We start from the raw sequence: 22,676 nt of genomic DNA on the forward strand, positions 1-22,676 counted from the left end.
TTTTCAAGTGTTTGAATTGCTTCTGTGTTACTCTGTATTATTTTAAATATAAGAAGTAGAAATTCTATGTTTGTGGAAATAATCAATACTGTAGTTGCATTTGTAGGGGCGACACCACGTTTTGACCGGTTTTTTCCTGCTAAAAGCGTTACTCAAAAGATCCTGTTTACCTGCAGTCTTACTTAATGAGCTGTCTCAAGCAGGGCACATCATTCTGTTCTTTAGTTCAATGGTTCGTTTAACCCACACGCTAAGGCTTAGACAATACACTGATAACGTTCTAGGTAAAACGAGAGAAAGGCGAACTACTTTTCCAACAAATACACAACTCTACACTACGTAGAAGAACGAGAAGATATTGATCTACATCTGGCGTTTTCTTTTATTGAAATAATTTTTACTTCCCACTTCCATCAAGGCCACCCTTTCTCCTTTCTGATGCGGAAGTAGCTGGTGTTCTTAACTCTTGATCTGCTCGATTACAAAGCTTATATCACTGACTCTGGTAAAATGTTTGTACAGGTTATTTCTCCCACATTCTGGGATCAAGTTGAAACTTTGCACAATTATTCATTGACATAGACAATATCACGAATCGATACTGTGACCTCATTGTACCTCTTTCTAGAAATGTCTATTTATTTAAAAAATCTCTCATAATCTGTTTATTGCATGTTTTTTTTCCCGAGGTTTCCCTCTCCCCATATCGCTTTCTCTTCTTGTTCTGTCTGACTGTATTTGATTGATTTCAGAATGTTAAACGAATCTTTAAAACTCCAAACGCTCACAGAGTGGAGATGATTGGAAGGAACTTTTCATTAGGATCATCCCCAGCAGCTTTATGTTCCCAATGAAGACACGTGACAACTTAGGAATGACTTCCAAACTGTCTGGACACAGGAATGACTTCCAAACTGTCTGGACACAGAAGATTTTGTGGTGCTTTCAAAATCGTGTGAATGGTTACACGAAGCATTTAGCAAATGATTTTCTTGTTAAATCACAGTTTGACCAATACAATATGTTAGCATTACTAGATCAGTCATCCGAGTTATTAGGAAATAGTTCTAAATGTTAACAAGAAACAATACCAATATTTCTAGCTGTAAAACAAAATCTATGTACGCTATAGTCTGTTAAAAGACCATATTATTAAAGTGAATTGTTGTGTACAAAGAACCTAACAGGCTGATTTAGTTAATAAGGCCTGAGATGAGTTCTGGACGCAGTTTGTTCACGTACAAGAAACAGGGCAAACCTTCGTGCTCTGACATCTTAAGTCAATGCTATACCTCCGACATTACCACTATGAAGCCCAAGAGGGTTTGGATTTCTTGTCTTTCATAGAACGTTGGGTACATAGACTATATATATATATATATATGTATATATAAGTGCGATTGTATTATGTATAGGTTCAAACACAGAATTAATATCATTTTAATTACTAGATCTAAAGCAGGGGTTCTCATCCTGTGGATCGCGACCCCCTTGGAAAAAGGGGGGGGGGGGTCGAATAACGATTTTCCAGGGTTCGCCTAAGACTTAGCAGAATTTAAGTCACTGGTTTCTTTTTTGAAGTAACGTCTGTATTATATAAGATAAGATATTTAACACTACATCTGCGACTTCATTGTGCAGTGTGGGTAGAAGTTTTGAAGATGCCGATAGCATCACGCCACGAGCCAGAGGTTTGAGATCCCTGTCCTAAATAATCAGTTCAAGCCATTTCATTATTATGCAGCCATCATCGTTTTTTTTTTTATTACTGGCGGCTTTTTGGTGTCTCTGGTGTAAATACTTCGTACTGTATTGATACGTTTTGTAGTGTAAACAAACAGTTAATAATTTAGTGTAAATACTTGGACTGTATTGATACGTTTTGTAGTGTAAACAAACAGTTAATAATTTAGTGTAAATACTTGGACTGTATTGATACGTTTTGTAGTGTCAACAAACAGTTGATAATTTAGTGTAAATACTTGGACTGTATTGATACGTTTTGTAGTGTCAACAAACAGTTGATAATTTAGTGTAAATACTTGGACTGTATTGATACGTTTTGTAGTGTAAACAAACAGTTAATAATTTAGTGTAAATACTTGGACTGTATTGATAAGTTTTGTAGTGTCAACAAACAGTTGATAATTTAGTGTAAATACTTGGACTGTATTGATACGTTTTGTAGTGTCAACAAACAGTTGATAATTTAGTGTAAATACTTGGACTGTATTGATACGTTTTGTAGTGTAAACAAACAGTTAATAATTTAGTGTAAATACTTGGACTGTATTGATAAGTTTTGTAGTGTCAACAAACAGTTGATAATTTAGTGTAAATACTTGGACTGTATTGATACGTTTTGTAGTGTCAACAAACAGTTGATAATTTAGTGTAAATACTTGGACTGTATTGATACGTTTTGTAGTGTAAACAAACAGTTAATAATTTAGTGTAAATACTTGGACTGTATTGATACGTTTTGTAGTGTCAACAAACAGTTGATAATTTAGTGTAAATACTTGGACTGTATTGATACGTTTTGTAGTGTCAACAAACAGTTGATAATTTAGTGTAAATACTTGGACTGTATTGATAAGTTTTGTAGTGTAAACAAACAGTTGATAATTTAGTGTAAATACTTGGACTGTATTGATACGTTTTGTAGTGTCAACAAACAGTTGATAATTTAGTGTAAATACTTGGACTGTATTGATACGTTTTGTAGTGTCAACAAACAGTTGATAATTTAGTGTAAATACTTGGACTGTATTGATACGTTTTGTAGCGTAAACAAACAGTTGATAATTTAGTGTAAATACTTGGACTGTATTGATAAGTTTTGTAGTGTAAACAAACAGTTGATAATTTAGTGTAAATACTTGGACTGTATTGATAAGTTTTGTAGTGTAAACAAACAGTTGATAATTTAGTGTAAATACTTGGACTGTATTGATACGTTTTGTAGTGTAAACAAACAGTTGATAATTTAGTGTAAATATTTGGACTGTATTGATACGTTTTGTAAGTGTAAACAAACAGTTGATAATTTAGTGTAAATACTTGGACTGTATTGATAAGTTTTGTAAGTGTCAACAAACAGTTGATAATTTAGTGTAAACTTGTTATGTTGTTGGATCCGATTGCCAAGCTCCTCCTGTTGTAACAAATAGTCATTTTTATGTTGGCAACTGTGACCTTTCAACCTTAAGTCCTTGACATTAAGTAGGTTTATTTATTTAAAAATCTCTCCTGATTTTCCTCTTTCTATTACATGTTTTTTTTTCCTGAGGTTTCTTTACATCGCCCTGTCTCTTCACATCGCTTTCTCTTCTTGTTCTCTCTGACTGTATTTGACGACTTTTAAGAATGTTCTCTTTAAAAAGTCAAACGTCTAACTTTTGATTGTAAACATCTTCAAAACCTTTATGAGTTCCAAACACAAATATAAGACAAAACAAGGTTACAAAGACAGTTTGTGTGGAAACACAAACTCAAAATCGGGCCCCCGAAGTGGGTCCACCCAGGTAGGAAATAAGGCAGGTTTCAATATTTTCAGAAGAATATCAGTATTTAATTCTATCAGAAGTGGTCCACCCAGGCAGGTAAAAAGGCAGGTATCAATATTTTCAGAAAGAATATCATAATGAAATTCTATCAAAGGTAAATGACAGAGAAGAATGGAGAAAGAAGGTTGACAGATTATGTGTGATGCCCCAAAGGTCCAGCAGACCAAGGGATAGGTCAAAGTGAATGTGAAGTTAGATGTGAACCTGGCCTAACGGATGTCTTATAATGAGTATCTAATTGATCTAATTGTTTTGTAAAGGGTCAGTCTCTTTATTCAAAGTCTCAAGAAAAAAAAATTTCCGTAAAAGAAAAATTCCTTTAGTTTTGTTCTATGTCCACATGTATACTCTACAGTTCACGCGATAATATGAAAAACTACTTATTAATTGTTGTTTTAAATTATGTCTAACTTATTTACATAGTAAATAGATTTTTTCTCTTTAAAAATAAAATTAAACATTTTTTTTTTGTAAATGTGGTATTTGGTATGACAGAACTTACATAACTTAGCAATACAATTGTAAAAAAAAATTATTTTTTTACAAAAACCTAAAACCATTTGCATAAATGTGTTTAAAAATGGTAAATATTCTTCTCCCTTACTAAATAGACTCCAGGATTTGTTACTATTAATAGTGAAAAGTTGTAAAAATAGTGTATCTTTATGAAAAAACTGCTTACATAATTGATTTAAAAAATTAAATTTTTCGCTTTCAGAAAAGAAAAAAGTAGCCGTTGCATCAGAACTTTGAATGATCTAAAATATCATGATCTCCGATTTTCATTTTCTCTTCTAGTTTCTGAGATCTAAACGGGGCGGACGGACGGACGGACAGGCCACACAAAACTAATAGCGTCTTTTCCCCTTTCGGGGGCCGCTTAAAAAACACGTAGTTTTTATTCTTTGGTAATTTCATCATTTCTAAACTGTAAAGACGCAGACGATGTTGTATACGTCTGTATCCATCTCTTTGAAATCACATCAGAACCTGCGTTTGCGCATGCTAGTATGTTTCTCACTTCTAATTATTCTAAAGGCAATACATGTCAACAAATTATTAAAAAAATAAAAATAAACTAATAACTTTGTTCTGGACTATTGTTGAAATTAAATGAGATTAAAAAAAACACACACATTTACAGTAAAAACATAAACATTTATTAAATCTACTATTTTATAGAGGGAAACATAGACACATAATACTCTTCCAGGCCATCTAAAGGACATCGTAGTGTTACATCCTTTAGAGGCTACCTAAAGGACATTGTAGTGTTACATCCTTTAGTATTATATGAGTGAGAGGCATAGAACAAATTATGATTTACATGCTAAATTACAATTTGATACATACAACATGGCGGCATTACTTTAGCAGTTATTCATTACAATATTGTAATCATTTTGCTGATAAAGCTAAATCCATTTTTGTAGTAATAAAACAAAATATTTTATTATTTGTTTTGTCTGTAAAAATGTTTGTTGAGTGAACTTTTGTCTGTAAAAATGTTTGTTGAGTGAACTTTTGTCTGTAAAAATGTTTGTTGAGTGAACATTTGTCTGTAAAAATGTTTGTTGAGTGAACTTTTGTCTGTAAAAATGTTTGTTGAGTGAACTTTTGTCTGTAAAAATGTTTGTTGAGTGAACTTTTGTCTACACGAGAACCTAAAAGATTTAATTCGAGAGTTGATAAGGTGAGCTCTGAACACAGTAATCAATGCACATAGAATAGAGTGGAGCGCCCCTGATAGATCTTAATGTTAGCACTAGAAACGCCTTGCGTATACTGATCTCTTGTATCCTCTACCACACGTGCTTAAACTGAGATCCTCCCACACCATTCTGCTCATTAGGTGGCACTCCATAGCAATCGGTCACCAGTAATGCAATTTTTTCCCAACAAGTGTTCACTGTCCCAATGTCCTTCGTGACTATGTGGCACCTAGCTAAACCAGGACGACCCTGCTTGCGTGTTCCTCATATCGGCATTCATGTCATTGGGGCGCGTGATTCCACATGTTGTCAATATAGTCATGTCACGTAAAGTTGGCCAGGTGCGAAAGTTTGTATAAAACTAAATTAATAATACATATAATTTTTATTATTAGAATTACACAGAGCTTTAGAAGTCGCTTCTTCAGAACATCAAACGTACGTCCTAGGCAAGCTACTTCTAAGAGACTGAGATTCTCAACTGCATAAATCTTTTCACTGCTAAATTTTAAAGTTATTTTGTTTTGTTCGCGGGTGTAAAAAAGTGGGTAGAATAACACTACCGGAATTGGAAAGAGGCCAGGAGACTCATGACACGGAATAAAAGGGAGAGACACTGTTTAATCAAAATAAAATGTAACTGGATTCTGTCCCATGTATTTTCTTATGAAGAAACTTTATGTTGCTGGTCGTAATTTGATGAAACAATTATTTCATAACTTAAGACTGGTCTTTAGAGCGAATGGAAGATCTTGATACTGTTTCAAATCTCTGGTACTTCCAGAGAATGTTACGTTATAAAGGAGCTGGTCCAGGCAGTGAAGAACTGCTGGGTGGTGAGTAATATAGAACTTGTTGGCAAACATTTCTTTGCGATTTATAAGTAACGGCAAGTCCTCTGGGCTGAAGATACACACGGACCGTATTCTGATGGTCGCGCAGGGGTCTCCTCCTCCCCCCCATGAAGCATATGTAGATAACCACGGCTTGGTATCAGGAACACCTGTCGTGGACAAAAATACTTTCAAAATCAATGTTTAAAAAACAAATAATGTTGAAAATATCAGGCGTTATCACCCTATTTTACTCTCGAATGATCCTTGCTTGAAAATAAAAAAAAGTTTATAAAGATAACAGAAACTATCTGAATCATGAGCGTAGCCAGGATTTTTTTTTCGGGGGGGGGGAAGGTTTTGGGGGATTTTGTTCCTCCCCTCCAGCCTTATGTGTATATAATATATATATGTGTGTGTGTGTGTATGTACGTAATTAATCTTTATTATATTCCGACCCTCCATTCTTTCGGAAGACGTTTATTTTACCCTGGAATAAGTTCTTCCTGGAGTTAGTGGAAAAACTGTTTACACCACGCCCTTGACAGAAATAGGGTTTGGGGCAGCGCTGTGAGCTCCACCAGCCGCCAAGCACTTTTTTTCCGGTATTTAAAACAAACAAAAAAAAACCAACATATTCTGAAGTATCCTGCTTATTAAAGGAGATTAGTTCAAAAACCAAAGCTGCTATTCACCGCACTTTATTAATGGAGCCCAGCGTCGGGTAGATATGTGTAACCCCACTTGGCTACGCTCATGGGATTTGGTAACTGCAATTAGCTTTAGATTTTATATCGCAAAGGGAAGTTTTATCGTCAAAACCATCTGTTTGTGGATTTTAAGTTAAAAAAATCTATAGTTTTTTTTTTTAAACAAAGTCAAAACCCCTATTAGCTGCAATCGTAGAGTATGGTGACTGTAGTTTGCTTTAGAATAATAATGAAGAGGGGGGTTTTCACTCCAAAACTATCTATAGGGGGGGGGGGGTAAACTTAAAACCAACGGGAGAGGGTTTTAAACTCAAAACCCATTGGCTACGCTCATAGGATTTTGTGTATGTAGTTTGCTTTAATTTTATTTTGAAGATGTGGTTTTTAGCTTCAAACCCCTCTGGAGGGGTTTTTTAAACACTAAACCCCTATTGGCTACGCTCATATAATATGATGACTATTGTATGCTTGAGTCTTATATTGAATAGGTTTTGTTTTTTTTTTCATTAAAACAAATTTTGGAGGGGGTTTTGAACTCAAAATCCACTTGGCTACGCTCATGAAATTTGTTGAATGTCCTTTGCATTATTTTTTTTATAGAAGAGGAGGTTTTAACTTCAAAATCCCCTTGAGGGGGATTTTAAACTCAAAACCCCCTCTGTCTGCGCTGGAGCAAGTGATATTTTAACATTAAAATCTCACCTAAAATGAACACAATCAAAGCAAAAATCAGTCACAAAGAATGGGGGAATTTCTTGGGTGGAGTGAACCCCAACCCCCCACCCCTACTACGCCTATGATCTGAATCATCTGATCTACAAGTAGAGAGACTGGTTGCATTCTTTAAGGGTATTGCAGACTTGTATTATAAGATTGCTGATGTGCTGATGTTACATACTCTTTGTTTAACATACATATATAAATACAAGTTCGATACCGAACTCCAGCAGAAATGAAGTTGCATGAACACTATCAAACGTTGTTTATTTGGCCCAACACGTAGATACTCTCTCGTCAAAAAAAAACCCAACATGTAACAGCCTAAAAAAAACAACAACAATCAGTGGAAGAGCAACTGAGAAACACCGAAAAGTCTTTGCATTAGCTCAATGAATAGTGATTTACTTATTTTCTTTTGCGTTTCCATTTTGTTTGTTATCTATTTCACTACCAAGTTCATCATTAGTTTAAATCTAAGATGTTATGTAAAACACGAAAGCGCTCGGTCGTTGTGCTGGCCACACTAACCGCTGTCTTAAAGAACATTTGATAAGATGCCTTGCGAAAAAAAAAGACGTGTAATAGGTTTGATTAGTGTTTTCCAAACTGTGTTCTGAGAAACCCTTGTGTTCCACGAACTTATTAATTAATTAGCTAGAAGGCCACCACGTGAATTAATCTCTCTCAAAAACTAAGCAAAGTGTTCCACTAAATACTCAGAATGTGTGAAGTGTTCCGCTAAAGAAAAAGTTGGAGAATCACTGGGTTAGATAGAAAAAAAATGTATCCTAATGCAAGTAGGTGCTTATTTTTTCTACAACAACCAATCAACTTAAGTTTATAAAATAATTTCTCTCTCTATCTATACACATAAAATATTCCAAGAAGTCAAGTTTACCAGTATAACCTCCAGGCACATTAACAACTTTACTGTGATGCAATGTTGCCCAAAAGTACTCATCAGGACTTAAGACAGTCTTACACCACTCCAGAAAATCTTTGGCTATTTGATGGTTGATCACAAAATCGATAAAGTCTCTGGAAAATGTCCCGTAAGCGCTACCTTTGACTATGTCTATTCCATGTGGTGGGGGTCTGTTTTTAATGCCGCTGCTGACCAAACGGACATCCCCTATTAAAAATAAATAACATTTTGTTTTTATTTCGTTGATTGTATTCTGTTGTCACATAGCATTAAACTTTGTTGACATTGAAATAGATAATTAGTTTGACCCGTCTATTAATATATTTTACCCCCACTGAACATTTAAATGTGTAAGACGTCATGTATGTATCTGTTTTAGTAATGGCATTCAGAAATATGCCAAAACATTCTAGGAAGTCACAATGCGCTGTCAAAAAATGTCTACGAGACTCTACACAAGGATGAGAAATAGTATAGAAAGAAAAGCCGAACACAGTGTCGAGGTTGGTTCGTTTACGTAACAAATCTGTTGCATGGGAACTCGTGTTTGTGATTCAAGCAACGAAGTACTCTTGTTTGATTTACTTACTGAAAGTGTAAATGGTTCAACCTGTGGGTCTGTGTGTTTTATTCATGACAGTATGTACTATGTTCATATCACTACAACAAATCTGCTAAATCTATCGAAGCTACTGCAGATATACATAAGTGAAGACTTAAAATAACACTGTGATTTGGTTCCATACAGGTCCTGTAGTTACTAATGTACTACTAATGTACTAAAACAAAGACTACAAGGTAATACTTTGCATGAACAAAACACTGGGCCAGATGGACATTTTATTATCAGATAAACCTTTTTTTTTAATCTTTAGTTTCGTGGAATAAAAACTGTTGTAAGTCAAACATTTAGAAATAGTGTGAGAAAGATGTATGGGTAGGAATGCGATGTCAGAGAGTCAGACATTTAGAAATAGTGTGAGAAAGATGTATGGCTAGGAATGCGATGTCAGAGAGTCAGACATTTAGAAATAGTGTGAGAAAGATGTATGGCTAGGAATGCGATGTCAGAGAGTCAGACATTTAGAAATAGAGTGAGAAAGATGTATGGGTAGGAATGCGATGTCAGAGAGTCAGACATTTAGAAATAGAGTGAGAAAGATGTATGGGTAGGAATGCGATGTCAGAGTCAGACATTTAGAAATAGAGTGAGAAAGATGTATGGGTAGGAATGCGATGTCAGAAAGTCAGACATTTAGAAATAGAGTGAGAAAGATGTATGGGTAGGAATGCGATGTCAGAGAGTCAGACATTTAGAAATAGAGTGAGAAAGATGTATGGGTAGGAATGCGATGTCAGAGTCAGACATTTAGAAATAGAGTGAGAAAGATGTATGGGTAGGAATGCGATGTCAGAAAGTCAGACATTTAGAAATAGAGTGAGAAAGATGTATGGGTAGGAATGCGATGTCAGAGAGTCAGACATTTAGAAATAGAGTGAGAAAGATGTATGGGTAGGAATGCGATGTCAGAGAGTCAGACATTTAGAAATAGAGTGAGACAGATGTATGGCTAGGAATGCGATGTCAGAGAGTCAGACATTTAGAAATAGAGTGAGAAAGATGTATGGGTAGGAATGCGATGTCAGAGAGTCAGACATTTAGAAATAGTGTGAGAAAGATGTATGGGTAGGAATGCGATGTCAGAGAGTCAGACATTTAGAAATAGTGTGAGAAAGATGTATGGCTAGGAATGCGATGTCAGAGAGTCAGACAACAAAAAAAGCATTCATGATCGCCATATTAATTTTTGTAGTTTTGCCAATCCAAAATAAAAGTTTCAATTAATTAATACATTTTGAAATGAATCATTTAATGATCAGTGCGCTCTCGTGTTTTGTGTGGCATGGCGCTTATAGAATATTAGATCAAAGGATGAAGCAGACATAGCTTGACAAATGGCTATCTAGCATTATTGCAAACTCACTGCCTCTACTCTCGAACCCGTTGTGTTCAAAACACTAACCTGTGACGTTGTTGGTGACGTAATCATGTCTCCACATAAATCTCATTGCCATCATCCGTTTTCCGGTGATACCTTCCACATCATTGGCTCCATTGTACAATTGGAAGATTTTAACAAGCTCCAGATTGCTTCTATGGAACACATGACCAATAGACATCTCAATACACATTTTTCTTTTGTCGAAAGTGTGGTGAAGATGGAAGCAATGAAAGGGACAAGTGTTTCATTCTAGCGTGTTGTTGTTTTTTTAATTAGAAACTTTTTTTGTTTGCCTTTAATCATAATTATAAAAAAAACAACTTTGGAAGAGTAGACCAAAACAAAAAGAGTTAAAACAACTTATCTATCTATCTATCTATCTATCTATCTATCTATCTATCTATCTATCTATCTATCTATCTATCTATCTATCTATCTATCTATCTATCTATCTATCTAATCTATCTATCTAGTGGCGTCACTAGGGTGAGCGTCAATTAAATTTTTAAATTCAGTGGTTAAAATTTATCTATAGTTCAACTTTGCTAAAATGAAACCTTAAGTTAATTACAATGTTTTTTTTTTCTTTTCTTGATTTCAAAACGTGAAAACTAATTACTCACAGTGAATGTCTTTAATAAATTTGCCCGTTGTGAAAATGTCGTATGTTCCATTGTCGAACGTGTTATGCTTTTGTTAAAGAAAAAGTTGGATTAGCCCCCACTTTGTCAATAGTTTAAAGGTAGGCCTACTCTTATGTATCTTTGGCCTTCTAGTACATCTTCCCCTTAAAAAAATAAAGCCAAGATAGGTAAAATAAAAGTCATCTGGCAATAGATCTTAGGCGGCGCCTCTAAAGGCTGTAATTTTAAAACGCAAAAATTATTACCACTGTACCAAAAATTTAAGAAAGAAGCATTTTCTGAAAAAGAATGCCTTTACTTTTCCCCAACTAGTGTCGGGTACCCATTAGGGCAGGGTGGACTCGGAGGCGCCCTAAAATCCCGGAACCCTCGGTGCAGCTTTACCACTCAGTCACCGCGCCTCCAAACACAGAAGCTACGTTGGTTTATATTCCTGAACTCGACATATCCTAAAGTCAAGCTCATTCATTTCAAGATATTGAGAAGATATTAAGATATTAAGTAGATCATACTAACGTTTTCTCCCTTAGAATCTTTTAAGTTATGAATCTGATCAGTGTGTACTCTAACAGGTGTGCTTTCAAACAAAATACAGTAATTATGACTCTTCTAAGTATATCTTTTACGTGGTTTTCTGAAACATTGATAAACTTTTCCACATTATAGATACACTTTCAGTACACAACTTTTCCACATTATAGATACACTTTCAGTACACAACATTTCCACATTATAGATACACTTTCAGTACACAACATTTCCACATTATAGATACACTTTCAGTACACAACATTTCCACATTATAGATACACTTTCAGTACACAACATTTCCACATTATAGATACACTTTCAGTACACAACATTTCCACATTATAGATACACTTTCAGTACACAACATTTCCACATTATAGATACACTTTCAGTACACAACATTTCCATCATCTTCATAGAATTTCTATATTCAATAAAGACTTGTCGTTAAAATGGTCACGAAATGAATGTCAACTATTCTGATGTTATAGAAACAATCCGTGCAATATATCCTTCCATTATTCTTGACACCACACATAGCAACGACTCTCTTGTCTAATGTATTTGTAGCTGGAGGTTCTTGTTTTCCAATTTTCCAATCCTGATGACTAGTTTTCATACGTCTGTTGATGTTGCAATAATAACAACCAGTGTACTTTTCCTTTTGCTCTGGATAACTTTCTACGCAATTCATGTGAAATTGGCAAACGGCATAAAGAAACTGTCCCCTAAAATATTGAAGTCTATAGCATTCAACTGATTTTTGTAACATTTCCTTCATCTTGGCTAGAGTTTCTTTGACATTGAACTTCGGAAATTACATCATCATCTTCAGATATCTCAATTGTCCTTTATCTACTTTCCAATTCTATACAATTTACATTAATTATATGTGAGATTTCAATAATATTTTATGCCTGAAGAATGTCGTCAATTGTAAAACAGTGACAATTGGCTGGCATCTTGATATTACGATGCTAGCTACTATTTCAACAGTTTCGATAAAAACATTGTTAAAAATCAAAACAGTGTTTATATATATATGCAGCTAATATATAGCTGAAAGTAAAGTTTCACATCTGCAATTAATATAAAGTATGATGTAACGTCTTGGACAATTTTTAGAATTTCATAAAAAAATATGTTTAGCCGAAATATTTTTAAAAATATATATAGATCTATTTATCAAGTGTGAATAACATGTTCCAATATTTAGCCACTGACATTTACTATTTTTAAATTGTCAGTTATTTCAAAAGTGCATTTTTTTTCACTAGGGTGTCACCCCCCTAACGGGTGTCACCCGGTGCGGACGCACCCCCCCGCCACTCTATCTATCTATCTATCTATCTATCTATCTATCTATCTATCTATCTATCTATCTATCTATCTATCTATCTATCTATCTATCTATCTATCTATCTATCTATCTATCTATCTATGTTTTCACACATTGGATTCTAGAAGCTAAAAGTTGCTACACAGCTACACTAAATAACTATAAATTAAGGTGTCAAGCTTATATCACTGCACATTCAGTCCATACATTTCAAGCTCTGTTTTGTTTATTGAGTCTTCTGTTATGAATTTGTTATTGAATTTGAATTATAAAGTTTAGTAATGCTTCTTATACAGTGTGTGTTCAATCTTTTCACGAATTCTACTTAAAGAATTATTCTACTTCAGAGAGAAAAATGTTGTTATGTATTTGGATCCTGGGTTGTCAGATAATATACAATAATTTTATTCGTTCAAATAAATGGAAATTCTATTTGACAATAAATGTCGATCACAGCATTATTCCTATACCGATAACAATATAGATGCAAACAAGAACAACATTCAATGAAGGAACTTTGCGATTCGGTCTCCAAATAACGTAATTCTTTATTGTCTAATAATTCACAGTCAATACTGTGCAATGGCCACATGAAACACTGAATGTACAAATGCTTCACTGCAGATAATTGTGGAGCTATACTAAACTCTAATGACCTCTCTTCTTCGTTTTGAACTCGTACTGGACTCGACTATATTGGGCCAACTTCACACTGGACTCTACTGTACCGGGCCAACTTCACACTGGACTCTACTGTACCGGGCCAACTTCACACTGGACTCTACTGTACCGGGCTGACTTCACACTGGACTCTACTGTACCGGGCTGACTTCACACTGGACTCTACTGTACCGGGCTGACTTCACACTGGACTCACTGCATCATAATAAATCGTCTTGACTCTGACACTCTCTTTTTATGTATGGTCCGCGACTGCCTTCTCGAATACGATAGAAATGCCACCGACGTATCGCCGGTTCATTCTAGATAACCACATGACCACCCCACGGTGATTTGCACAGTACTTTCCTGAAGAGTCGCCAGACGTCACTCGCCACGGTTAACTGTTCGCAATACGAGTCACATGTTTCAGCTGATTACATACACGGTTACACCTATCCATGTCACCACTACAGTTGTAACAATATGTATGCCCAAGAGCCAGATTAGGGAAGGTGTGATATTCCATGTAGCCTGAAGATAACATTGAGGACATATCTACATGTACAATTGGTAGTGTTATCTGTTATTATGTTGCTTTAAATCTAGTTCAATGATGAAGATTAATATCAAACTTTTAAAGAATATCACCAAATATATTACAAAGCTTATATTAGCTCATTCTGTCTCTCTGAAGCTATTTCTACTACTTCCAATTCTAGGGTCAAGTAGAAACTGAAATTATTCATTTTGATGACAACACATGAATCAATAAAAAATTAGTCAGTTAATCAATTGGTCGTAATTAACTAATTCTGTTTTTAACGGCATATACCGTGTGTAGAACATTCACCAAGTTAAGGGAGATAAGCCATGTGTTGAGAATTAGGTCTTTCGCTAAAATTTTCAACTATTGACTTTATTTAAATTACCAAACTTCTATTTTTATAAGTAGGGCCTATTTGAATAGCTCATTGGCTGATGCGTCGGCCTTCCGACATGAAGGTTCCAGAACTCGAAACCTTCTTACAGATCCCCATTTCACCCCTCCTCAATCCAAACGCTCCACACAAGTGATTGGACCCACAGCGTACTGAGCATTCTACAAGCATGAAAAATGCGCTAAATCAAAACGATTAATACAAATATTTTCGATCACACAAATTTATTGTTCGTCTAGAATCTAGATCTATAAAAATTAATTGCATGATTGATTCTAATAATTGATGCTATCTTACTCAACGTGAGCTTTGCTTTTAAAAAAGGTATGTATTCATATTTTACTTCTCTGTCAGTGAGTTGATCATTCTTCTAATCATTTGTGCTCTGGGTTTGGTAACGATTATACATGAGATCAATATTTACCAGTGGCTTGAAATAATCTACGTGGATTTTTTTTTCACGAATAATTGATGATTATTTTTTTTTTGTTTCAGAACCAAACAATACACAATTTTGTAATGTATCACTTCGCAATTTTGTGTCGTGTATTTTGTTGAGTAGGAGAGTGTTAATTTGAAATAGTTTCAAACCGGAAGTAGACCTTATATTCTATGTTATTTGAGAAATAACGAAACGTTTCAAGGTTTTACAAAAATTGTGTTATTGACATATTTAAATTCTGCGTAAAAAATTATTATAGTAAACATTTTACCATTTTGTATTTAAATGCTTAGAATCATTTATATTTAATAAATTAGACAGTAAATTCTTGACATTTCAAAAAAAAAAAAAAAAAAAAAAAGGATTCTTTGAGATTTTGTTTTTAGGTTAGGCATACGTCACTTCCCTCAACAATACTGAAAAGGAAACTAGATTTAACCAATCGTATCGCTTCATTCTTACATTAGCTTTTAGGCTTAGTGACGGCCTAGTCAAGAGCTATGGTACAGTTATAATATAGAGAGAAATCTAAAAGCCTTAGGATAACCAACTCGATAAAAAAACTAACATTTTCATCTAAGCCCCTAGCCCTGTCCTAAAAAGTAAATAGATCGAGTGTCTGACTGATTCGAACAAACTGGTCAGTGTAAGGCTAGTCGAGACTAAGTGTAATCGGTCATGACAAGACAACCAAGCGAGAGTGTTTATGTGTGTTGAGTGGTCAGGCGAGAAAATACACACTGCCGTGGTTAGTCAAGCATGTAAATCTACTTTAACACGCATTTTTTTCTTTGCTTACAAGATCCTAGATCTAATTGCATAGACGAAGATAGATTTTGTTTACGAAAATGTAAACTTTACTATATTGTCTCCACTCTCCCGCTATACAATAAGTGAATAGATTAAATTAATAGGTTCGTGTGACGTCACATAGAAACCCGGTGAAAATCTGATCGTTTTGGATGCGCAGGAAAATCACATCAGAAAAACATCAATTACAAAGTTATTATTGCAAATTAAAAAAAAAAAGAATAATACATTATCTGTAAATCAAAACACATTCTATAACAAAATGTCAAAACCAAAAAACCAAAAGTTTCCCTTTAATATTGAAGTTTCATCGTTTTTTTTTAGTCGACGTATTAGTAAGATAAACACAATGAAATAGTTTTGTAATGGTCACTTTTAACAACTACAACGTCTTTGCAATACCTTAATGGAAACTGTTGTCCAGGCAGGTTGACCACATACTTCCACTTGATAGGATGTTGAAGTAGATCTTCCATACAGTTAATGTCCGCCATCAGTCTGGAGAATCCAGCGTACACGATGCTCTCTAGCTTGCTGGCCACAAAAACATTGGGCAAACATTTGGACACAGAACGGACAGCGTCCAGGAACTCAACACTGCTCTTGGTGTCCACGCTCAGACAGTAGACATTGTGTGGCCGGTAGATGGCCCGGAGGAGAAACAAAACCTGTCCGTAGTGAAGAGTAAAACAAAAATCGCCAATAAATTCAAAGATAAAAAGATTCTTATTAGCGGCCCTCGAAAGGCGAAAAGCCGTTCTTAGTTTGGTGTGGTCTGTCTGTCAGTCCGTCACGTTTAGGTCACAAAAATGATAGATATTAAAAATCCGAGTTAAACATATTTTCCAGCTTGCAAAGTTCTGATGTAACAGCAAGACTCAACGGGGCCTGGGAAAGTGCTATCTTCGTCACAGTCCTTAAGAAAGTCAACAGCGACTTTTTCTTTTCTGGAAGCGAACCGTTGAATGTTTTTTTAAAATTAATTATGTAAACCATTCATTTTACAGAAATATATGCCATTTTGGAATCCAAGACTTCTATGGATGTAAGTCTATATAATAGGTCACACAGAACCAAAATGTACAACAACACCACGTACTCATTGTTACTATATCTGGGCACTCGCGCATTGGTAAACAAGAAAATATATGTATATATAAACACAGCTTATATCAAGCGTACTTGGCTCAAGCCTTCTCATGCTTTTCAAGCCAACAAAGTAACCACTCTGCTAGTGGAGAGCTTATGAACAAGTTAGATTGTAGAGTTCTCTAATGATCTATTTTTCAGGTTTGTGTTCACTAAGACTCAGACGACTACCAACAAAGGGGACTAATTCATCTTATATCACCACTTCAGTCAATAACTATTGAGAAACCAAACAAAATAATTTATAATTAATAGTTAATTGACTAATTGTTTTTTTTTAATTGATTCTTGTGTTGTCCTGTAAACGAAATAACTGTAAAACTTCAGCTTGATCCGAGATTAGGTGTAGGAGAAATAACCTGTATAAAACTTTTAGCAGACAGACAGACAGAGTGACTTGACATAAGCTTTGTAAAAATATCATCTAAGGCAGGGGTGGGCAAAATGCGGCCCGCTGAAGTGTTTTATGCGGCCCATGAATACCTACAGAAATCATGTGTACCCTCAGTATATACATATAAAAATGCTAATCTATTAAAAATAATTCTAAATTTCCCTTCAAATTATCGAAACTCTCTCATTATATAACACAATCTCAGGCCAGTATTTCTTCAATGCTTTGAAGAACTGTGTTGAATGTTGGGTATGATTGGAACAAGATGGCAAGTGTAACAACTGATGGAGCTCGATCTTTGACTGAGAAAAACTTTTTTTTTTTTTTTTTAAAGAATATCCCAACCATAAACTCTAAACAGTAAAGTTTGCACAAAGCTGCATGAATTCTCTTGCTATTATGCGAAACCTACTTACCTAATAAAAACATCAGACTCACGGTCATAATCACAGGCAGTATAGAAAAGTACTTGTAGATATATAAACTAAATATTCCGATGCATCCGCTGGCTTAGCATGGGCAAGGTAATGAGAAGAATATAAATTCTCAAAGAAGAAATGTCCATATTCTAAGAAGGATATTGACTGTGACTTTGAAACTAATATTTCTAATGAAGAGTGGAAGACATTTTATGTTTTTCATGGTAGCTATTGCAATGGGCTGCTTGCTTATGTAATGCATGTTAAATCTTTTCAAACAAGGCTTTCCAATTTCTCCAGGCCAGCAGGGGAAAATAGGTTTTGTAATTTTATTTGTTGAAAGGTGAAAATATTTCTAGTGAAATGGTTAATATTACCAGACTTATTTAAATTCATTAATTATGAAATGTATGAAGGCAAATTTTAAGACGTCAAGAACCAGTTTTCAATACCATCAGCTCACCATTTAGTGCAGAAGCTGATTCAGCTCCAGAGAACATAACACCATGCAAATTATAACCTGTAAGAGAAGTTCAAGTCAGTACTTCCACGGTAGCTTAATAGGTGCCAGAAGCTGTATTTCCACACTTTAAAAAAACTTTGCAGCTAAGTTTTAACATTATTTTGGTACACATACATATGTGAACAAGTATTTTTCTTGTGGAAAATAAACAAGTGTAATCACAGGTCGATGGTGAATGACTATAATTTGACAGCAGTCATAAGTATAACAACTAGAAAGCTAGTTCCACAATTCAGGAACATTACGTACGAGTGTAAATAGTTAAATTCCTCACATTAAGTACAACTGTACATTTGTGGTGAAATGTTGTAATATGAAAAGACAATAACAATTTAAAAAAAATCGTTAAATTGGTTTCAGAAATTGCTAACTCTAGTAATTCCTCAATTTGGAATGTGAAAAAAAAGGAGAAGTGAATGTATAATACAGTATAAATATGAATTAAAAGACATTATACAGTTAACTAGCGTATTTTTCTAAGTTGTAAGTATACACACACACACACACACACACACACACATATATATATATATATATATATATATATATATATATATATATATATATATATATATATATATATATATATATATATATATATATATACATATATGCGGCCCCCCATTCCCAAAATTTTGTTAATGCGGCCCTCGATACAAAAAGGTTGCCCACCCCTGATCTAAGGTTACAAGCGAAAAATATTAAATACTGTTCAAAATTTTTCCAATAATGAACTGACTTCTTTAGATAATTTAGCATTCAACTTAAACAACATTTTGATCCCTCTCATTCCCTTTAAAGTCTGTATTCGTGACTTGTCGATTTGCATTTGAAGTCACGCTGAATCTAAATAGAACCTTAATCTTATACATTAATAAATAATTCAAAGGCAATGAACTTTTAATACTCTGAATATGTAACATATTAGAGATGAGATATTCCTATACTTTTAAGCGAGCAATTCTTGTATTTATATAAATATATATAAATATATTCATGGGGAATTTGGACACTTGATACGTGCGATACTGGGCATAAATATGTTAAGTTTTTCAAACTAGACTTTATTTAAATTGATACGTGACAATATATTTTATTTTGAAAACGACTCTTACAATTTTCGTTAAAATTTCAAGGTATAGGTATATAAATGAGTAAAAAATTTCAACTAATTCCCCACAAGAGGAAAACTCGAGGTCGACCGTTATATCGGTTTGAAAATGTTTCATTATCGAAAAATGAATTTTGACTAGAATATTTTATGAATGAAGATTTTCCATATGAGGTCAAAGGGAAAAAAATTGACACCGCTTACGTCACTAGCTTACAGCAGTACAATAAAACATTCCTTTGCTAACATAAACAAGTTTTAATGGATCAATAGACCTAATTAAACATTTGCACACCATTTTATTGTAGGATCTATTAGCCTTGTTAACAAAGTAAAAGCTACCAACACGGCTTTCAGCAATTAAAGTGTAAAAAACTTCATAAAACACCTAAAACACAATAATATAATCATACATCGGCAAATTTAATTAATTTTGTTTCTTCCATATTCCATGATAAATCAATCTACATAAGTGTTTGTAAGAGTCTGTGCATTATTAAAATACAAAATAAAAATGATGCTTACCAAAAGGGTAAAGGTGTAGACGATGCCATCCTAAATATTTTAAACTGTGTCTACAAACATCTGGACTTACCGAACACTTATGTAAGATTGCTCTTTATGGATTTCTCATCAGCTTTTAACACTATACAACTTCATTTACTCATTGAAAAGATGAAAGCGTTGCAGATTAGTCCATACATAATACTATGGGCTAATGAATTTTTGACCCAGAGAGCTCAGAGGGTTAGGGTAAACAATGTTATATCTAATGAACGCATAGTTAACACAGGGGCGCCCCAGGGGGCTGTAACATCGCCATTGTGGTTCATTTTGTACACCAATGATTTTCAATCCGATAGTTATTGTTGCTCCTTCACAAAATTCGCTGATGATGCGGCTCTTCTTGCCCTGCTCTCAGAGAGCTCAGACGTAAATGAGTATTTCAAAGAACTAGAACACATTGAGGAATACTGTAAAGATAATTTTTTATTATTAAATGTAAAAAAAACCAAAGAAATGATAATCGATTTTCGTAGGGACAAGAAGGGAAATGATATTGTTTCTGTAGCTGGAGAGACTATTGAAATTGTGCAAACCTTTAAATACCTTGGTACTATCCTAGACAATAAACTAAATTTTACTGCAAATACTGATTATATCAGCAAAAAAGGGCAGCAAAGATTACGACTACTAAGAAAACTGTCTTCGTTTAATGTTAGCGAAAAGGCCTTGGCTATGTTTTATCACACTTTGTCACATGTAAATTATGAGTGAGTCTGGTGTGAATGTACACTTTGGTTTCTTATAGTTATAATGTTTTTTGTTTGGTGTAATGCACAAATTGTAAGACAAATTTCCTTACGGATAATAAAGATTATTATTATTATTATTATTATTAAATAAATCGCAATGCTTGTAATACTTTAATAGTGAGTACTATTTTAACTCTTTCTCTCCGTAATTATTTACCACATTCTGGTGCAATGAACGTTGGTCTCGTCAGATAGGAGAGAAAGAGTTAATGCAACTGTCATTCTTATAGCCTTCACAGAGAGTTATGGTCCAATCATTTTGGGGTACCTGTAAACATAACTCTGGTCGAGTCGGGATTAAAACTTGTGCTTAGATTAATTAACATAGTCGTAGCTTAGAATAATTAACATAGTCCTACTATGCAGGGTAATATTTTATTTAGTTGGTGAATTATTACAATGCGTTCAATCTTCAAAGTCTACTGTGCCATACCAAAACATTTACAATTAAAACAAACAGAATACAAAAGCAACTCTACAGATTGGTAGTCTTTAACAGATCGTTCATTTTTGTCATTACAAAACTATTTTCAAAATGATTTCGGGTACATATACTTCCTTAAGAAATTATTCAACCGAGCGAGGCTCGGTCACCCGGTACTGTTGTTATTATATCATCCCTAAATCAGCGAAAGTGACAGGATCGATGGAAACTGAGGTCCACAATAAACTATAAAAACTAATAGTGGCAGATGTCAGGTGACGGCCCACATAGCAAGGTCTGATACCGCTATGGATTTCTAGATCTAGATCTAATCTTGATTAAATATAAGTAGAAATATAGGCCCTGTATCTAGGCTTTAAACATTTGTATAAAAAAATATATGACTGAGTAAAAACAAAAACAAAAAAAAACAATAACAAAGTTACAAAAGACAGTTTGTGTGGAAACACAAACTCAAAATCGGCCCCTGAAGTAAAATGTTTTACATAATTCGGATAATCCTTCAGAGTTGAAGATAGTTTACTTCCTAGTCCAAACCTCCCGCAGGACGACGGGGGATGGGAGCAGGTAGGGTTTGAACCTTCGATCGTCGATAAATCCAAACGACAGTCCAGCGCGCAAACCGCACGACCAGTGGTCCACCCAGGTAGGCTTCAATATTTTCAGAAAGAACACCCGAATGAAATTATATCAAAGACAAATGAGAGATAAGAATGGAGAAAGAAGGTTAACAGATCTTGTGTAGTGCCCCAACCGTCCCGCAGATCAAAGGATACGTGAAAGTGAAAGTAAAGTTAGATGTGAACCTGGCCTAACTAGTTTGTGGTCTATAGGGCAGATGATGTAAAGTTCATCTGTTTTTGTGGCCTACGGTTAACGAGGGTGTCATGTAGCCAGCACAACGACCAACCGCCTTTGCTTTTCCCCAACTAATGTCAGGTACCCATTAGAGCTGGGTAGACTCAGAAGTTGAAAATCCCAGTCTTCACCAGGATTCGAACCCGGGACCCTCGGTTCGAACTAAATAAGTTAATTGTTTTGAAAAGGCTAAATCTCATATTCGAATCATCAAAAAAAATTTTTTAAAAAATTTCCGCTATATAAAAAAAAATGGTCACGAAAATGATGTTTATAAAATTACTATTCGTCTTAAATTAGGTCTAACATATAATGCATACTAATTAGCTTTTTCTTATAAAAAAACTGCTTGCATAATTGATTTTAAAAATTAGAATTTTCGCTTTCAGGAAAAAAAAAAGTAGCCGTTGCATCAGAACTTTGAATGGTCTAAAATATTGTGAAGTCGGATTTTCAATATCTCTTCTGGTTTACGAAATCTAAACGGGACGGACGGACAGACGGACAGACGGACAGACATTTCGCACAAAACTAATAGCGTCTTTTCCCCTTTCGGGGGCCGCTAAAAAACAACTAATAAATTAATTGAAAATAACATTCAAAATTAAAAAAAAAAATAATT

At 34.5% G+C, this 22,676-nt stretch overlaps 1 protein-coding gene across 11 annotated transcripts in view; it reads right to left on the reverse strand.

Annotated features, from left to right (window-relative positions):
- Nucleotides 1-4,713: 4,713 nt before the first annotated feature.
- The window catches only part of LOC106077348 (beta-1,3-galactosyl-O-glycosyl-glycoprotein beta-1,6-N-acetylglucosaminyltransferase 4-like), a 68,771-nt gene continuing 50,808 nt past the window's right edge, over nucleotides 4,714-22,676 (reverse strand). For 10 of the 11 annotated variants that reach the window (XM_056020458.1, XM_056020452.1, XM_056020450.1 and 7 more), the window contains 4 exons: nucleotides 16,242-16,507; nucleotides 10,494-10,624; nucleotides 8,443-8,676; nucleotides 4,714-6,284 (listed from right to left, as the gene is read on the reverse strand). In XM_056020458.1, coding sequence (XP_055876433.1) covers nucleotides 5,995-6,284; nucleotides 8,443-8,676; nucleotides 10,494-10,624; nucleotides 16,242-16,507 — 921 coding nt within the window. In that variant the 3' untranslated portion in view covers nucleotides 4,714-5,994. The remainder of the gene's footprint in view (nucleotides 6,285-8,442; nucleotides 8,677-10,493; nucleotides 10,625-16,241; nucleotides 16,508-22,676) is intronic. The other variant, XR_008776577.1, reaches the window with a different exon arrangement.

Source organism: Biomphalaria glabrata, chromosome 2 (genome assembly GCF_947242115.1).
Source record: "Biomphalaria glabrata chromosome 2, xgBioGlab47.1, whole genome shotgun sequence".
Classification (NCBI taxonomy): domain Eukaryota; kingdom Metazoa; phylum Mollusca; class Gastropoda; family Planorbidae; genus Biomphalaria; species Biomphalaria glabrata.